Source organism: Pelophylax lessonae, assembly GCF_965119305.1.
Source record: "Pelophylax lessonae genome assembly, chromosome: 2".
NCBI lineage: Eukaryota > Metazoa > Chordata > Amphibia > Anura > Ranidae > Pelophylax > Pelophylax lessonae.
Genome location: NC_138769.1, coordinates 409,987,350 through 410,008,011, shown reverse-complemented (window position 1 = coordinate 410,008,011; position 20,662 = coordinate 409,987,350). Strand labels below are relative to the sequence as shown.

The following is a 20,662-nucleotide window of genomic DNA, read 5'->3' as shown; positions in this document are numbered from 1 at the left end:
AGTTTGGAATCTTTTTACTTGATGCAACTCCCAGCTTTTGTATTCTAACAAAAATGTAGGTATATTATTGTATTTGTCTTCCCTAAAATTCATTTGTGTTTTTCTTTAAAATATGTGCTTGATGAATAGCTGTGTGATATTTGTGTTTCATTAAAAAGTGCAACTACCACCATTTTATTCTTTACTTTTAACCCCCCCCCCCCCCCCCCCCCAAAACAATAATATCTTTTCTAAAAGCAGTTTCTAGCAAAAAATGCAGATTTTTAACTTGTGCAAAAAATTACACAATTGCCCAGGTAGACAAGTGGGATGTATTCTGTTTTTTTACACTATACATTTTACTTGCACACTCTTTGTTGGTGAGATGTGTTTACCTGTAGCTTTAATCCCTATGGCATTTTCATGCTATAGAACCGAACACATAGAAGACAAATCTGTTTTGCAGCTTACCAGTATAATCACTAGTATCTCTGACATGTTCCTGTTCTGTTCTTCCTGAGAAACATGATTTTATCAAAAAGCATGACCAGAAACCCGCTTTTCCATGATGACACAGGAAAGGCATTCTTGACCGCTGGTGATTTTGAAGGGGTCAGATTTCCTGCCTTTCAGTAAGCATCTGTCATGAATTTCATCAGACTTGTCCTTCCATGTACTGCACTTGTACAGACATACCATAATCTGCTTTTACTTCGCTCCATGTAAAAGACCAGGGGCTGTATGTGTCGAATTGTTGTTGTATGGAAAATAATGCCCTTGTATTTGCATTTTTTTTCTTGTGAGTTTTTTTTTTTTTTTAATAAAGTGTTCCCTTGCACACAGGGGCGTCTAGCTGCTGTACATGTCTCCCAGCGATTTAGTGCACTGGGGGGGCCCTGCTGCTTGCAGCCTTTCAGAGTCTTTGGCAGGCTGCAGCTGGACAGGGTTAAACACTGTACCAAGCGATCACTTTTAGGGCCCTATGCATTCAGGAATGAATGCCCACAATTTAAGTCTTCTGTGCTCTGAGCATTCACCCCTGAACTCATAGGGTCCTAAATGTAGGTACCACTCAGTACAGCATCCAGGCTCACTGCCTACAGCCTGTCAAAATCTATGGCAGGATGAGGCTGAACGCTTTACAGTTTAGGGCCCTTTGTGATGAATTACCAGAAGGCAAGTCTTCTGCATTCCGGACATTTGTATCTGAACGCTTAGGACCCTAAATGCAAGTACCACTCAGTAAAACATCAAGCTGCAGCCTACTGTAGACTTTGACAGGTTGCAGGGAGCGGGGCTGAATACTGCACGTGTGCAAAAACACAGGGAGCAATGCACAGCACTAGACGCCCCTGTGTGCAAAAATATTGCAGCAATCAAAACATTACATTGTAATTACTTCACACCCAGGCTAGTTCTGGCATTTCTCTACTACATGTAAAAATCCTCTTTTTTTTTTTTTTTTTGATAGAAAATTACTCAGAACACCTAAACATGATATATATTTTTAAGCAGAGGCCCTAGAGAATAAAATGGTGGATGTCACAATTTTTTATGGCGCTAATGACAACACATGATTTAAATCTGTTCAGACAAAAGAAGTCTGTTCCAATTAGCCTATGAGCAGATAACCTGCAAAATCTTTGCAGAACAGATTTCACTTTAGTGAAATCTTTGTCCTCCGTTCCAAGTTTTTACTTTTTGCTTTGCAATGTGTAACGGACCTGTGTTCGGTGTATGGGCAGGCAGATGTCAATAGACATAAATTTGTTACTGCTGATCTGCGATGTTTAAGTCCGCAAAAACGGAAAAGGACACCTGTTCCATTTTTTTTTTTTTTTTTCATACCTAGACTGACTCAGGTAGTCAGATGTAAATAGACGCACGTTTGTTTAGATCCACCTGCCCATACACTAACATTCAGATCTGCCTTAAAAACGGACAGGTGAATTTATTGGCACACTTGTCTTAAAGGACCCTAAGGTTTTCATGCAATTTAATCAGAGTATTGAGAAGTAGAAAATCAAATTCAGTCAATCACAATCAGAAGTGTGCTGTCATTAGGGAAACTCTTACTTTTTGATCACGTTATCCATGCATTTGCAAATCTGGCAGTAAAACAAATTCAGAAGCTGTGGCAGAAATTAAAAATGGTGATGTGACTTCAGATAGTGAAGTATAATGCTCTGATTTGTTAGCTTTTTTTTCTGCACAGTGACCTAAAGATAAAAGTCAGAGAACAGTACATCTACGCTCACAAATTTGTGCTGGCTGCTAGGAGTGAGGATTGGAGTCTGGCCAGTTTGGCCACAACTAAGGAGCTGGATTTGTCAGGTAAGAATACAATAAGTTCTTCTGCATGGCCTCTTGTGGAGGGCTGAAATTCCTTGTGTGGTGTTACCCAGATGTGGCCTTTAAGATCTAGCAGTGTTTCCATTCCTTTGCATGTTCCTTGTTACAACACAAAAAAACAGAGGAATTCCACTAAAAACGAAAACCTCTAGATGATGATCTCATTCCTACAGCACTCTGTTGGTGCCTATCAGCTAAAGGTATTACATACATATCAATTAAGTAGGTGGACCTATGTTACTTTACATTATTGTTTTCTAGCTGAACATCTTAATTAATGGAAACTGCAGTCAGCTTTTCACATTTGTAAAATTACTACTAATGTAAAACAGTAGGTTTAATTGATTCCAAACACCCATCCTAAGCTATCCTGCAATGTAACAGCTGAAAGTCAGTTTCATTTATGACCCAAGCTAATTTCCTGCCCTGGATACCAGACCTTTTTCCCTGATTATCTTTTTGGGCAATGGTCCCCTCACCACCCCTGTGAGTTCCCCTGCCTCTGGAGCCTATGAGAGAGGACTTGACCGCTGGAGGCGTCCCCTCAACCAATAGGAAGTGTCCTTATCAACCAGGCAATGATGTTGGCGCCCAAAGATTGACCCCAGGAAGTAAACGGGAGAAAGGAGTAGGATCGTCATGTGACCATGGCTTCAGGTAAGTAAAATGGGCATTTGGATAGTTGCACAGATCTCCATGCACATCCCAGAGTGTGTATTTGATCCTTGCATAAAATCCGTTCAGATGCAATAGGTCTGTGTCCTGATCTGTGCCATGGACTCACACAGATGTACAGTCAGGGCATGCACACAGAGAGTTGTGCAGGTAGGTGCAGCATACTGTTATTTGGATGGTTTTAGACTGGCTGGGAATTTTCTCTGGTTTTGTTTTGCGGTGCAGCTACCTGCCATTGATTTGAACAAGCTGCCTGTACAGGACTACATGGAACACCTGTGGGTAAACACATAAAAATATTAACTGGGCACATATTCTGTTTTTTTTTTTTTTTACTGATCTATGTGCATCATATGTTTACACGCCTGACATATTGAAAACAATGGGCTGCATTTACATCAGTAAAAAAACAAAAAACACCTGTACGTCTAAAAATGCTGAATTTAGTCACCTTTTTGTAACATCTTACATATTCAGGGTGTAACAGGTTACAGATGCACCAGCCTCCACCCCCCTCGATTCCCTGTTTTGACAGTGAGCAGGGGATCTTCTTCCTTCGCCCGCTGTCACAGTTTTAAAAAAAACATGGCTAAGCTGGGCCTGGCAGGGTCATTCAATCACAGTGTTCTGAAAGCTACCAGTACCGAAAGCCTTTCTGGCTTGGCTGTCTGCTTGTAGGTCTCAATGAAATACCAGGGCACTGTTGAGTGCTGTGGTAGCTCATTGATTTCTTCCTGTCAGTGTATATTTGCCTGCCCATACAAGGTACGAGCAAACAGCTTGCACTGACAGTCTGCAGGAGTCCTGCATGGCACCCGCAATCTGGTGATCACAGGTGCAATGCTTTGCAGGCTTAAAGCAACAAAAATAATAAATGCACATTTGTTACCTGCAAAAAGATGTGCATTTATTTTTATTTTTTTGCAAAGGCGAGCTTATCCTTTATGATATTAATTTATTTAACTATTAACCATATATCTATCTATTAGATTGGATGTGCAAGCCAACATGATCAGTACATGGTTGCGTAATCCTTACAGTATTTGTGGGAGAACGGACATGAAGAAACAGCAGGAGGCAAGGCTTTGTGGTTTATAGAGTTTACAATGCTTTCTAGCCCTGCTGCTGACCCAAAATCTTTGGCATATAAATGCGATGTTTTAAAGAAGTTAACTTTTGACACAGAGCTCAATGAGTTCTCTGTGTGACAGCAATAGAAAAAAGACTACAAAGCTACACTGCAAATGTTTTCCTTATTATGTCAAGTGTTTGATTCACGTGATCATATTGTATTATTCTATTTTAAATTTGTCATCTTTTCTGCTATCTCCTATATGATGTGATAGCGCTGCACAAACTGTTGGCGCTGTAAAATAAGAAATGTGATGACTCTAGTCATTTCTAGTGCAAGTTGTTGCTGTACAGTTAAATATTGACCCCCCAACCTAAACATTATTTATGTGTAAAGCGGTCAAACAATATCACCCCAGTGCAACTTGCGAAAAACTTTTATGCAATAAAGTATCGTTTATGGTCTCATCTTCCTTCCTTCCTTCCTCTGTCATCAGTCACCTGTGAAGAAACTTGCTAGTAAAGCAATGTTTGGTCACTCTTTTTTAATATGTATGATGCAATGGGAACTTTCCCTGTGATTATTGTGATCATGTAATTATTGCTGGTCTGCTAAACTCTCCAAGTTTAAACCTAGACATTTGTTTTAATTGCTGTCCTAGCAATTTGGGTGATCATTTTAAATGTGTTTCAGAGAGAACAGAGTTTGAGAGAAAATCTCTCTAAAGGGTACCCTGACAGCAATAGGAATTGCTTTTCTAGTATTATGAGGAGGGATTCAGAGCTCTAACCGGTTTAATTGGGGTCTGTGTCCCACTTCACTGGCTACTCCTGTCCTGTTAGTAGGTACAAGACAAAACAAGAAGTGAGGGGCTATAACCCCTGTAAGCTTTTTCTGTCATCTGTGTCTCATTGGGGAGATCTCCCTTCACTTCCTGTCCCATAGCCAAAACAGGAAGTGGGAGGAAATCCTTCCAAAGTAAAGGCATTCTTGGTTGTCACTGAAACTGTCTTCATTGGAAAATGTCTTTCACTGTTCCTGTGACGACTCAAAATTCGGGAATTTCTTTCATATTGAACAGGGCAATAATAGAGGGTGAGTCTAAGGGGGGACACAAACGGCAATGAAAACCTGACCGATATTGTAATCCTTCTCCACTCTGTCCAAAACCTTTAAAATAAAAGTTTTTTTTCTTTAGTTGTAAACAAGCATCCAGTTGGCTTCTACACGCTTTCATTATGTTTCAGATAGTTTTGCTGAAGCCTACTATCAGCTTATTGAAAGTGGCAGTCAGTGCTTCCATTACAATCTGTCTCTGGCCACTTAAGCCCTGAAAGATTTTACCCCCTTCCTGACCAGGCTCTATTTTGCGATTCGGCACTGCGTGACTTTAACGTACAATTGCGCGGTCGTGTGACTCTGTACCTAAACGAAATTGACGTCCTTTTTTTCCCACAAACAGAGCTTTCTTTTGGTGGTATTTGATCACCTGTGTGATTTTTTTTTTTTTTGATCATGCGCTATAAACAAAAAAAGAGCGTCAATTTTGCAACAATAACAATATTTTTCACTTTTTTTTTATATGAAATTCCCCAAAAAAAAGTAAAAATCAAAATTTTTTAACATTTTAGGTCAATTTGTTTTATGCTACGTATGTTTGGTAAAAATAAAATCACAATAAGAGTATTTTGATTGGTTTGCATTTACTAACTAAGGGAAAGATTTTTGTCATTTTTATTGTTTTTTATTTATTTATTTTTTTAACGAGTAATGGCAGCGATCTGCGTTTTTTTTTTATTTTTTTTGCGGGACTGCGACATTGCGGCGGACAGATTGGACCCTTGACTGACTTTTTTGACACTTTTGGGGGTATCAGTCACATTACTACAGTAATCAGTGCTATACATATGCACTGTTACTGTAAAAATGACACTGGCAGGGAATGGGTTAACTTTATTGGAGAAGGAGGGGTTAAGTGTGTCCCTAGGGGCATGTTTCTAACTGTTATGGGGTGTGGCTGTTTGTGTAACTACAGAGATATACGATCCTACATAGCAGGACCGTATGATCTCTGTTCTTACACAAGGGAGAATAACAGGCGGCTTTGTTTACATTAGCCGCCTGCCTTTCTCTCTCTGTACCGGACGATCGCGAGTGACCGGCGGACATCGGGTCCGCCGGTCACATGCGCGGGGATCACAGTGAACGAGCGGGGGCGGGAGCGCGCCTCTGGCGGCGCGCATTTGCCCCCTATTGGCTCACAGGCGAGTGACATACCCATACGTCACTTTGCCTGCACGGGCTGACCGCCGCAGTATATGTACTTGCGGCGGTCGGCAAGTGGCTAGCATTCTCAAACTGGAGCTGAATAGTAAAGGCTTCCAACAATGCTGTTTCTTGCTGAAAGCTTTGTAAATGCTTTGGTCTAAAGCTTGCTATAAGTTCTAAGCCTTCTTTTCTCTATCTAAATCTAAAATACTGGGAATTTAATTGTGGGTATGGAATTGTGTATACAAGATTATATGTATTGTTTTTTCCTTTTTATTGATTGAACTAGATGGACTTGTGTATTTTTTCTCTATCGTTCATCGACAGACGCAGCTCTGCTTAATCATAGACTATAGGGTTATGCTCTATGGTCTATGATTAAACAGAGCTGCTTCTGTCGATGAACGATAGAGAAAAGGATTTTATGGTAAGTTCTTACAAAAATCAATTTTTTTTTTCAACCAGACTATATATATATATATATATATATATATATATATATATATATATATATATATATATATATATATATATATATATTATAATATAATTAGTGGAATATATATAACCATGAATTGGAATAGGGTTTGTTTGATTGAAATGATACCCTAACTCATGAAAAAAACAAAAACTATTATATTTGACATCTTTTTGGACAGTGGCAAAACAAAGATGAAGTTTAATGTATGCAAACATAACCAGCATTGTATGGAATTGTTCATTATATATAAAGTATAAAATCCTACCCATTATTCTAGGAAAAGATAGGAAGTTTTGGAGCATTTTTTACCATTGATTTTCATTTCTGAACAGCTATGGTAAGGATCAGTGACACTGCACATCTTACAGCAGTGGATAAGGTTGTGATATGTGCACCCATTATTTGCAATGATGTACAGACATTTGTCAGGAAAGCTTGGCCTCTCTACCTACAGATTCTAATCCTGAAGTAACTATGGCTATGCTCCGCTGGATCTATACGGATGAGCTGGACTTAAGGGAGGACGATATCTTCTTAACAGAGTTGATGAAGCTTGCAAATCGGTTTCACTTGCAGCTCCTTCGAGAAAGGTAAGGCTTAATGACAGTCACACACTAAAGGCTTGGGTCGATGGGCATTGGTTCACTTTAAAGCTTGTCCTCCCATACAAGTCTATAGAAATACAAAAGCAGCTGAAGCAGGTGAACTGCTCTGAGGTTTTTTTCAGACTAATGTCGAAAGCACGCTGCATTAGCCCATAGAAGCCCATGGACTCAGGCTCAGAGATCACTATGTTGAAGCATTATTTGAGATTATTGGATTTTGTATAATTTTATGATTGGGCAGAGTGGGCATAGCAAAGTGTATATGATATGATATATTTCATGGTGATTTTTACACTGCAGTTCTCTTTTAGGTAAGGAAACTAACTACGCTTATATTTTAACCAATTGGTGCCTCTTTTTAAGATGATTTTATTCTATATCAGGTGTGAAAAGGGTGTGATGTCCTTGGTGAATGTGAGGAATTGTATCCGTTTCTACCAGACAGCAGAAGAACTCAATGCTACCACTCTTTTAAACTATTGTGCTGAAATCATTGCAAGTCACTGGGTAAGAAAAATTTTGTATTCTTTATAGTAATGGGTAAAAGTTGGTCCTGCTAGCCCCCCTCCACCACCTTGTTGGTGCTTTACTGTGATAAGTGGCCTTGCCAACCGATAGAGTTCCTCATTTTAGCTGACTAGTTCTGAAAATAGGAATTGTTTTTGTATGTTGTTATCAAGCATTGAATACATTTTTATTCTGCTATTACTTTTCATCCCAATTAAATGTTTAAATGACACCTTTCCATTTTCAGTGCATACTATATTTTGGACCTAGTGATATCATTAAACAATCTATGGGCTTCTCTATGCAATGAAGGCTGATTATGGTGTGTATGAGGGAACAGCAGGGTGCTGTACATAACGTCCAGAAAACATTATAGTACCCTGCCTCATACGCCTCTTAAGAGCCCTCAGCCATGATGTGAGCAGTGGAATGGCTCATAGGAAGAGTTGGCTTTCTTTCACACTGCAGTGCTTGTAAATTATGCTATATAATGCTATAACATGTTTTAAATGCATTGCATTAAAATTTAGTGCAAAACATCTGAGGTAAATAGCTGGTTCCCCAAGGACACCATTGGGTTCTGGCTCCTTAACAACCAGCTATTCACTGGTTGTTAAAGAGGTCCGCCAGCATCCCTAACAGTGATAACTACATTTTATACCTCCCCCAGTACCTCCTTGGTGGTCGGCATGCTCCAGCTCCTCTTGTGCAAGAGCAATGCCACCACCGGAGGGTGAAGGAGCCAGTAAGACTGGGTAGGACAGCCAGGAGCATTGGCTTTAAGAATGTAAGGGGGAAGATAGGGGGGTGGCCAGACCGACTCCTCCACAGGAGCTGGGTGCATTTTTGGTGCCTTTCCCATTGACTTGACTGGAGCCTTCCAAAATATATGACATGCTGGTTGTAACCAAGTTGATCTATGGTTCAACTTTGGTACGATCAGCCTGCCCATAGATGGTTCGAATCTCAGCTGGTCCCTGCTGAACCAGACGAGATTCGAACCATCTATTGCTGGCTTAAGTGTATCTAATGCCTATCAGAGTGAAAATGAGGCGTAGATGATGCAGTTATGTAGGATTTCAGAATGTACATAGTTTGAAGGGTGATAAACCAACAGGTACTTGTGTTATTGGTGTACTTTTCCAGATCGTTCCCCAGTAATAATCTTGACAATCCTGGAAATGTGTCTTAATTGCTAATTTTTTTTTTTTTATCTGATTGTTTAGGATGACCTAAGAAAAGATGATTTCAGCTCAATGAGTGCTCAGCTGTTGTACAAAATGATTAAATCAAAGACGCAATTCCCCTTACACAAAGCAATTAAGCTGGAAAGAGAAGATGTGGTTTTTCTGTATCTGATAGAGATGGATTCCGAGGTATGACGAAATATTGACATTGCAACCTACAGCAAAAACAATAGCTTGTGTCTAGAAGTGCTTAGTCCTCAAACTGTAGGATTATTGTGCACAGACATTACGCACCATGTCTGTTATAACACATGGATGAAAACGAAAGTAGGAAGTGCAAATTTTAAGCTGAAACCAGACAAACCGCTTTATACAGAAATGAAATACAATTATGAGAATTGTTTAACATGCCAAAAGGATTTGTGTTTCTGTCTATCAAGTCCTGAGATCTAAGCAGCTTTGCTGCACAGCACATTCCTCGCTGGCAGGGGAGGAGATCTACTATTTTCTTGCTGCAGTTTCACTTTCACTTACAGGTCTCCTCCCCACCCACACCCAGTGTAAGGAAAAGCAGTCCTTTTTATGAGCAATTTTCTCTGTCGCTCTGCCTGCTCCTCCAATCAGCATGGTCCTTGCACTAATTTGTTTATGCATTTTGTTGAACTACCTTCTTTTGCATTAATTACAGCCTTTAGTCTGTTGGGATTTGTGTCTACTAACTTTGCACATCTAGGCTTTGCAATATTTGCCCACTCTTCTTTACAAAACTGTTCAAGTTCAGTTGAGTTTGATGGTGATCCTTTGTGAACTGCAGTCTTTAAGTCATTCCACAGCTTTTCAATGGGTTTTAACTAAGCCATGCAATGACATTCACCTTTTTCTCCTTCAACCCCTGTGTGGTAATTTTTCCTGCATTCTTTGGGTCATTGTCATGTTGGAAGGTAAACCTTCTTCCCATTGACAACTTTCTGGCAGAGGGCAGCAGATTTTCCTCAAGAATTCCATGGTATTTTCTCCATCCATTTTTCTTCTATCCTACAAGTGATTCAGTCACTGCTGCAGAGAAACACCCTATAACCGGATATTACCACCTTCATGCTTTACTGTAGACATGATGTTGTTTGGATGGTGAGCTGTATTGGATTTCCGCAAGAAATTTCGTTTGGTGTTTATGCCAAATCATTCCTCAAATGCACCTTGACGATTCTGAGGCCACAGGGAAAAAGGTGTTCTGGTCAGATGAGACTAAAATTGAATGATTTGGCCTCCACACCAAACATGTCTGGTGGAACTCCAACACAGCTCACCATCCAAATAACACCATTCCTACAGTAAAGCATGGAGGTGGAAGAGCTCAACACACAGCCATTAATGTCTAAACCACTGGCAACAAAAGTGAGTACACCCCTAAGTTAAAATGTCCAGATTGGGCCCAATTAGCCATTTTCCCTGCCCATTGTCATGTGACTCGTTAGTGTTAGAAGGTCTCAGGTGTAAGTGGGGAGCAGGTGTGTTAAATTTGGCGTTATCGCTCACACTCTCATACTGGTCACTGGAAGTTCAACATGGCACCTCATGGTTTGTCACACGCTATTACGGCTAAGGTCTAGGAAAAACATTTCAGAAAAAAAAACACATTAAAAGTAAATTTTAAACGGCACAAATCGATAGCCAATATGTCAAACCTTCAACATGTCAGTACCCTATATTTTCCATAGGCAACTCTTTAAAAGCCTCCTGTAAGTAATCAGTTCAGGAGGTCTGGTCGCATTCTGGCGTGCGCGGCGATGTGTAATGCAATCAATGTTTTCATTTACGTTTGTGTGTGGCAGGGTCTGAAAGACCCTGCATGTCTCCTCTGTGCTCCCCTTAATGTAATGCATTGCATGTCACATTGCATTACATTCTTTCCTGGTCTTGATGGCCGGGGAAACTGTCAACAGGGACCCAGAAACAATGTCACACGGAGGAGAGCAGAATGCGTGTCCCCTCTCCTTCCTCCCCTCGTCCCCTTTACCCGGCAGCACCCGCTATGATGGTCCCAGGCTCGCAGATGGGCAAGCAGATACATAGCGGGGCGGCGGGTGTGGGGAGCATGTGGATGGCATCCAGGGCCGGCGTTAGGGGGGGGCAAACTGGGAAACTGCCCAGGGCCCCCGAATGTCCAGGGGCCCCGGGCCACTGTCAGCAGCGGCCAGCGGGCTCCAGGGGCAGACTGAGTGGTCGCCGGTCGGTCGGGCACTTCGGACGGGAAGGGAACCCGCCGCCCAGTACAGCACTAATTCACCCGATGTTGTCTCAGAGTGAGACAACATCGGGCTATCGCCGGGAACTGCTGCTCGGCGACCAGCGCTAAGTGGGAGTAGTGGAGGGGCCCTGCGTCCGCCGCTATAGAATTAGGGGGCGGGGCCCGGCGGCCAGTTCTATATTGAAGTGTGAGGAGGGGAGGGGCCCGGCGGCTGTCACTACTGAAGTGGGAGGAGGGAAGGGACCCGGCGGCCAATGGCATTGAAGTGGGAGGAGGGGAGGGACCCGGCGGCCGTGCTATGGAAGTGGGAGGAGGAGTCCGGTGGCCAGCGCTGCATCTGTGGGAGGAGGGGCCCGGCGGCGCTGTCTTTCTATGGTGTCCTCATAAGTGGTGACAGAGGTCAGTGAGTAGATAATAAGCAAGCCCAGCTAACTACCACATCCACTGACACCCCCACCAACATGTGATCTCCCCTAAATTCACCATAGTGCCAGTGGTGAACTTGGGGGAGAGCACATATTGGTGGGGGTGTCAGTGGTGAATTGTGTGATGGGGGGACAACGACACACACAGCAGTGGTGAACTTGGGGGACATCACATATTTGTGGTGGTGTGGGGGGTATGACACAGCAGTGGGGAATTTGGGGGACATGATCACATATTGGTGGGGGTGTCAGTGGTGGTGTAGGGGTGGGAATGACACAGCTGTGGTGAATTTGGTGGGGAAATCACATATTGGTAGGGGGTCTGTCTGTGGCACAAACCCCCTACCAATATGTGATTTCCCCACAAAATTCACCACCGCTGTGTCATCCCCCCACCACCACAAAATTTACCACTGACACCCCCACCAATATGTAATCTCACCAAATTCACCACTGCTGTGTCATTCGGAGGGAATGACACAGTAGTGGTGAATTTGGTGAGGAGATCAGTGGTGAATTGTGTGCCGGGGGGGGGGGGGGGGGGTATGATACAGTGGCAGTGTAGCCCCCCCCCCCCCAAAACCACACAATTCACCACTGACACCCCCACCCTAATATGTGATCCCCCCACCAAATTCACCACACCTTCCCGTACGCCGTCAGAGAAGAGACAGCGGGCGGCGCCGACCGAGTCGCAGCGCCATGGAGGAGGAAGAAGTCGACTCCCGAGCAGCACGGTCACCAGGGAGTCGGGACGGTGACGGGCGGCGCGCATGCAGGTCGAGACGAGGACTCGGAGGGAGAAGACGTCCGACTGAGTCCCGAGCAGCACGCCAGACACGGTGACGGCAGTGGCACCAGAGGTAAGTGAAGTCCTCTGGGGAGGGTCACGCATTGATGGGGACATAATGGTTAGGTCACTGTGCATTGAATGGGGACATGCTGGTCAGGTCACTGTGCATTGAATGGGGACATGCTGGTCAGGTCACTGTGCATTGATGGGGGACATGCTGGTCAGGTCACTGTGCATTGATGGGGGACATGCTGGTCACTGTGCATTGATGGGGACGTGCTGGTCAGGTCACTGTGCATTGATAGGGGACATGCTGGTCAGGTCACTGTGCATTGATGGGGGACATGCTGGTCACTGTGCATTGATGGGGACATGCTGGTCAGGTCACTGTGCATTGATGGGGGACATGCTGGTCACTGTGCATTGATGGGGACATGCTGGTCACTGTGCATTGAATGGGGACATGCTGGTCACTGTGCATTGGTGGGGGACATGCTGGTCACTGTGCATTGAATGGGGACATGCTGGACACTGTGCATTGATGGGGGACATGCTGGACACTGTGCATTGATGGGGGACATGCTGGACACTGTGCATTGATGGGGGACATGCTGGACACTGTGCATTGATGGGGGACATGCTGGACACTGTGCATTGATGGGAGACATGCTGGACACTGTGCATTGAATGGGGACATGCTGGACACTGTGCATTGATGGGGGACATGCTGGTCACTGTGCATTGATGGGGAACATGCTGGACACTGTGCATTGATGGGGGACATGCTGGACACTGTGCATTGAATGGGGACATGCTGGACACTGTGCATTGATGGGGGACATGCTGGTCACTGTGCATTGATGGGGAACATGCTGGACACTGTGCATTGATGGGGGACATGCTGGACACTGTGCATTGATGGGGGACATGCTGGACACTGTGCATTGATGGGGGACATGCTGGACACTGTGCATTGATGGGGGACATGCTGGACACTGTGCATTGAATGGGGACATGCTGGACACTGTGCATTGATGGGGACATGCTGGTCACTGTGCATTGAATGGGGACATGCTGGTCACTGTGCATTGGTGGGGGACATGCTGGACACTGCATTGATGGGGGACATGCTGGACACTGTGCATTGAATGGGGACATGCTGGTCACTGTGCATTGGTGGGGGACATGCTGGACACTGTGCATTGATGGGGGACATGCTGGACACTGTGCATTGAATGGGGACATGCTGGACACTGTGCATTGATGGGGACATGCTGGTCACTGTGCATTGAATGGGGACATGCTGGTCACTGTGCATTGGTGGGGGACATGCTGGACACTGTGCATTGATGGGGGACATGCTGGACACTGTGCATTGATGGGGGACATGCTGGACACTGTGCATTGATGGGGAACATGCTGGACACTGTGCATTGATGGGGGACATGCTGGACACTGTGCATTGATGGGAGACATGCTGGACACTGTGCATTGAATGGGGACATGCTGGACACTGTGCATTGATGGGGGACATGCTGGACACTGTGCATTGATGGGGAACATGCTGGACACTGTGCATTGATGGGAGACATGCTGGACACTGTGCATTGAATGGGGACATGCTGGACACTGTGCATTGGTGGGGGACATGCTGGTCACTGTGCATTGGTGGGGGACATGCTGGTCACTGTGCATTGAATGGGGACATGCTGGTCACTGTGCATTGATGGGGGACATGCTGGTCACTGTGCATTGGTGGGGGACATGCTGGTCACTGTGCATTGGTGGGGGACATGCTGGTCACTGTGCATTGATGGGGGACATGCTGGACACTGTGCATTGATGGGAGACATGCTGGACACTGTGCATTGATGGGGAACATGCTGGACACTGTGCATTGATGGGGGACATGCTGGACACTGTGCATTGATGGGAGACATGCTGGACACTGTGCATTGAATGGGGACATGCTGGACACTGTGCATTGATGGGGGACATGCTGGACACTGTGCATTGATGGGGAACATGCTGGACACTGTGCATTGATGGGAGACATGCTGGACACTGTGCATTGAATGGGGACATGCTGGACACTGTGCATTGGTGGGGGACATGCTGGTCACTGTGCATTGGTGGGGGACATGCTGGTCACTGTGCATTGAATGGGGACATGCTGGTCACTGTGCATTGATGGGGGACATGCTGGTCACTGTGCATTGGTGGGGGACATGCTGGTCACTGTGCATTGGTGGGGGACATGCTGGTCACTGTGCATTGAATGGGGACATGCTGGTCACTGTGCATTGAATGGGGACATGCTGGTCACTGTGCATTGGTGGGGGACATGCTGGACACTGTGCATTGGTGGGGGACATGCTGGACACTGTGCATTGGTGGGGGACATGCTGGACACTGTGCATTGATGGGGGACATGCTGGACACTGTGCATTGAATGGGGACATGCTGGTCACTGTGCATTGAATGGGGACATGCTGGTCACTGTGCATTGGTGGGGGACATGCTGGACACTGTGCATTGATGGGGGACATGCTGGACACTGTGCATTGAATGGGGACATGCTGGTCACTGTGCATTGGTGGGGGACATGCTGGACACTGTGCATTGATGGGGGACATGCTGGACACTGTGCATTGAATGGGGACATGCTGGACACTGTGCATTGATGGGGACATGCTGGTCACTGTGCATTGAATGGGGACATGCTGGTCACTGTGCATTGGTGGGGGACATGCTGGACACTGTGCATTGATGGGGGACATGCTGGACACTGTGCATTGATGGGGGACATGCTGGACACTGTGCATTGATGGGGAACATGCTGGACACTGTGCATTGATGGGGGACATGCTGGACACTGTGCATTGATGGGAGACATGCTGGACACTGTGCATTGAATGGGGACATGCTGGACACTGTGCATTGATGGGGGACATGCTGGACACTGTGCATTGATGGGAGACATGCTGGACACTGTGCATTGAATGGGGACATGCTGGACACTGTGCATTGGTGGGGGACATGCTGGTCACTGTGCATTGGTGGGGGACATGCTGGTCACTGTGCATTGAATGGGGACATGCTGGTCACTGTGCATTGATGGGGGACATGCTGGTCACTGTGCATTGGTGGGGGACATGCTGGTCACTGTGCATTGGTGGGGGACATGCTGGTCACTGTGCATTGAATGGGGACATGCTGGTCACTGTGCATTGAATGGGGACATGCTGGTCACTGTGCATTGGTGGGGGACATGCTGGACACTGTGCATTGGTGGGGGACATGCTGGACACTGTGCATTGATGGGGGACATGCTGGACACTGTGCATTGATGGGGGACATGCTGGACACTGTGCATTGATGGGGGACATGCTGGACACTGTGCATTGAATGGGGACATGCTGGTCACTGTGCATTGATGGGGGACATGCTGGTCACTGTGCATTGATGGGGGACATGCTGGTCACTGTGCATTGTGGACACTGTGCATTGATGGGGGACATGCTGGTCACTGTGCAGTGAATGGGGACACGCTGGTCAATCTTGAACCAACCTAATGATTGTTTGTTAAGTCACGCAATTTTTTACAGCGTTTTTTGCCACAAAGCAATGCCTATTACATTTTTCTGTTTGCGCCCCCCCCCCCCCCCCCCAAAACAAAATTTTGAGCACCAGCCGCCACTGGTAATTCGTATGTGTCCTGGATTAAAGGGGTGAGGTAGCAACCCTACCCCACCTAGACCTGGCAATTTACTATTGTAATGCTCTGGTTTTGTCTATGTATGATTTTTGTAATGCACTGGTCTTGGTTTGTGAATTATTTATATTGCACTTGTTTATAAATTATTGCACTTTTGTTCCTTGTGTCTAAAGATTTTACAAAGGGGCCACGTCACTGTCAGGAGCCCATATCACCGATCTTACAGATTCCTAGCGTACCTGTGGAAGGACACGGCCCCTCTCTTCCCTTTCCCTTGCCGGTTGGTGCAATTGGGTGCCGCGCAGCATATCACCATATATGGCGCCTATATAAAAATATTTGGGGCCCCACTTTTAGGTTTGCCCAGGGCCACACTTTGTCTAAAACCGGCCCTGATGGCATCCCAGGTGCCAGGTCAAAACTTCTGGTCGCAATGTTGACCTGGTACCTGGGATTTGTCAAGCCCTTAATGTGTATATGTGTGTGTGTGTGTATGTATGTATGTATGTATGTATGTATGTGTATATATGTATATAATATATATATATCCACTTAAAGACCAGGCCTTTTCTGAACACTTTTTGTTTTAAAGTAAAAATCTGTATTTTTTGCTAGAAAATTACTTGGAACCCCCAAACATTCTAATTTTTAATTTTTTATTTGGCAGAGCCCCTAGAGAATAAAATGGCATTTGTTGCAATTTTATATGCCACATGGTATCTCACGGTCCCTTCATCCAGAGGTGTTGCATCTCCTGTGTGCCCGGTGGGGGGCTCCGGAGGTGGATCTGTTTGCGTCTCGCCTCAACAGGAAAATTCAGCAGTTTGTGGCCACGTCTCGGGATCCTCTGGCCGACGCCACAGATGCTCTGGTGGCTCCTTGGAGCCAGTATCGCCTGATTTTATGCCTTCCCTCCGCTCATACTCCTGCTGATGTTTCTTCACCGGGTGGCGATGGAATGCATTCCGGTCGTTCGGGTGGCACCAGACTGGCCTCAGAGGTCTTGGTACGCAGACCTGGTACAAATGGTTGTAGACCCTCCATGGAGACTTCCTCTGCAGGAAGATCTACTGTCTCAAGGACCGATTTTGCTTTACGGTCGCTGGCTTTAATGGCTTGGCTGTTGAAAGCAAAGTGTTGAGGGATAGAGGTCTGTCTGACTCAGTGATTCCTACCCTTTCGAAGGCCAGGAAGTCGACTCCCAGGAAGATCTATCATCGTACGTGGAAATCGTACATTGCATGGTGTGAATCGCTGCAGCTGCACCCTTGCTTCTTTTCTATAGCTAGGGTTTCGACCTTTTTACAAAAAAGGTGTTGAGCAGCAATTTGCGTTTTGGTACTATCAAGGGCCAAGTGTCGGTTTTGGCGATTTTACTTCCAATGTCCGTTGGCAACCAATAGCTTGATTCGCACTTTCATCCAGGGGGTGCATCATCTGGCTCCTCCGAGGAGATCTCCATTACCTCCGTGGGATCTCAATCCAGTTTTGTCTGTTCTTCAAAAGCCTCCCCTTTGAAAATATCAGGGAGATTTCTCTGCTTTCCTTGTCACAGAAGGTTGCCTTCCTAGTGGCTATTACTTCTGCTCGCAGAGTCTCTGAGATGGCAGTGCTTTCCTGTTGTTTGCCTTATTTGGAGGTCCACAGAGATAGTGGTCCTCCGGCCAAAACCGTCTTTTCTCCCTAAGGTGGTGTCAGATTTTCACCTTAATGAAGACATTGTGTTGCCTTCCTTATGTCCTAAGCCTAAACATCCCAAGGAAATTGCCTTGCACTCTCTAGATGTGGTTCGGGCGATAAGGGTTTACCTGACTGTTACTGTGTCCTTTAGGAAATCAGACTCTCTTTGTCCTTACGGACGGTCCTCGCAAAGGTCTGGCTGCGTCCGCTGCAACCATTTCAAGATGGATCAGGCAGACGGTTGTATAGGCTTATTCACTCAAGGGTCAGGTTCCTCCTTTCCCTGTGAAGGCTCATTCTACTAGAGCGCTAAGTGCCTCTTGGGCTTTTTGCCATCAGGCCTCGGTTGTACAGGTTTGTAAGGCAGCGACTTGGTCGTCTGTGCACACCTTTACCAAATTTTACAAGGTGCTAGCTTCTTCGGATGTCTCTTTTGGCCGCAAGGTTTTGCAGGCTGCTGTTTCATAAGAGAATGTTTTTTATCTTCTTCTCTTAAGGGTCTTGTACCTGGGTGAGCTCATGTTGCTTTGGTTGAGCTTCATGTTACCTAGTTGGCTAGGTTTAGCCTTTGGAGTTTACGTTACTTTCTGGTTGCTTTTTTCCCACCCCTCATGTCTAAACTGCTTTGGAACGTCCCACACAGCTCATGAAGATGGGGCTGCGTCTGTCAATGGACGATAGAGAAAATAATATTTTTGTAAGATCTTACCGTAAAATCTTATTCTCTGATGTCCATTGACAGACACAGCACCCGCCCCTCTGATGGGGATGTTTTTTTTTTTTTTTTTTGTCTTCACTGCTTGCAACTAAACTGATGTGCTGAGCTGTGTCTGTGAGGGTTATGTCAGGAGGGAGGACAGCCCTGTCGGCGTGTATATGTAAAAACTTTGTACTAACTTACGGCCTAGACTACTCCTGCAGGTGGCAGCATAACCCACACAGCTCATGAAGATGAGGCTGTGTCTGTCAATGGACATCAGAGAAAAATTTTACTGTAAGGTCTTACAAAAATCTTTTTTTTTACTATTTTGGGCCATTTTTCCTTTGATGATTAAAAAAAAATCAGAAGACATCCATTACCATTTACCACCAAATGAAAACACACAATTTTTCCTGAAAAAACAAGGTATAATCCACTTGGATGCACAAAGTAGTTGTGATGTATGTATGTATGTACGGTTTTACTAACGCATGTCAAAGTTGCAAAAGTGTGCATAGGTGTTTAGATTGGTTTTACCCTTGGGCGCAAAAAGCCTCAGCTTCCAAAGGCAGAATAGATAAATCAAAGCAAGTTGAACATAGAGTGTAAAATAAAGTAAAAAGAAACACAATTAGTGTTATGCATGCGAGGGTCTATGTGATGGTTGCTATCTTTTGCCTTATCTTATAACTTTGATTCCCTGGAGGCTACAAGCTTGACTGGACAAAGCACAAAATGCTGCACAGGCATATTAACAGGAAGGAAGGCCTTGTCCCAGGGAAATCAGCAATCCAGTTGACTTGGACCAGTTCTTGAACAAACTGTCGACGTGTTTCCCATCGCTAGAGAGGAAACACATGAACCCTTGATGTTATGTCAAAGCAAGCTACAGGTTGCCCATCTGGAGAATAAAAAACTGAGGCATCACACCACACAACTAGAGGGAAGAATAGATGATGTGCTGCACTGTGCTCAAGGGACACCAGGAAGAATTTGACACCATTAAGCAGGAAATGTAAATGCTCCATTACAAGTTAGAAGATAGGTAATGTGCTTGTAGACCTGACATAACAGTCAGGGATCTGCCAGAATCCATCAAAGATCTCCAGCTAACAGTAACTGCTTTATGCGAACAACATGCACTAGAGATTCCTATAGAGCTGCTGGAGTTTAGACAGGGTCCAGTGGGCCCAAAGTAGACGAAGGCCATCTTCGGAGTGTCTACTTCCCTGTATCTACTTCCCTCCAATATTTTGGTAAAGCTGAAGAGTGGCTACAAAAAAATCCCTACAGTTTTAAGCCAGCCATAGATGGAGCAATTTTCTATCTGCAACCATAGGTTCAGGAAAGAAAGTCACTTAATTCCCCTATCAACACAGTCAGTATTGAAGGGGAAGTCCCTCTCACGGAGCCATTGTGTTCTGGTGAGGGAAGCTGTCCCAGCTGGGAGAACACAGTAAATATTGCTAGCTGCTAGAAGTAATCCCATGTAAAATGCGACATTCTGGTTGTACCCAAGTTCAATAGATCAACTTGGGTACATTCAGCCTGCCCATTCACAGTTTAAATCTCGTCCAGTTCCTGTTGAACCGGACAGTATTCGAACCGTCTATGGCTGATTTCAGTCACATCACTTGCCTGCAATGAAGTATGGTCCCTTGTTGTGCAGTCAGCTGGATCCTGTAGAAACCTGGAGAAAGCATTTAGGGCTCGTTTATAACGGAGCAGATTTCACTGTCTGGTATTCATTATACTCCACAAAGTTATGCACACTGTGGCCCATTCATAAATTGCAGTCAGGGGTGTGCAGCCTGTAGTGCCCCACAACGTTCATTTCGTTTTACCCAGTAGAGCGAGCTCTGTGATTGGAGAAGAGCTGGTAACTTTGACTTCACTAGGTCATATCGCCTTGTGCTCCTCCCAGCCTTCTTTTATGTTTTAACTCTCCATTCATTTTTATTGTGCTCTGCGA

General features: G+C 45.0%; 1 protein-coding gene across 1 annotated transcript in view; it reads left to right on the top strand.

Annotated features, from left to right (window-relative positions):
* ANKFY1 (ankyrin repeat and FYVE domain containing 1) overlaps window positions 1-20,662 on the top strand; it is a 116,965-nt gene that overhangs the window by 28,522 nt on the left and 67,781 nt on the right. The window contains exons 3-6 of the mRNA XM_082245963.1: window positions 2,195-2,313; window positions 7,282-7,417; window positions 7,816-7,939; window positions 9,166-9,315. Of these exons, the coding sequence (XP_082102089.1) occupies window positions 2,195-2,313; window positions 7,282-7,417; window positions 7,816-7,939; window positions 9,166-9,315 (529 nt within the window). The remainder of the gene's footprint in view (window positions 1-2,194; window positions 2,314-7,281; window positions 7,418-7,815; window positions 7,940-9,165; window positions 9,316-20,662) is intronic.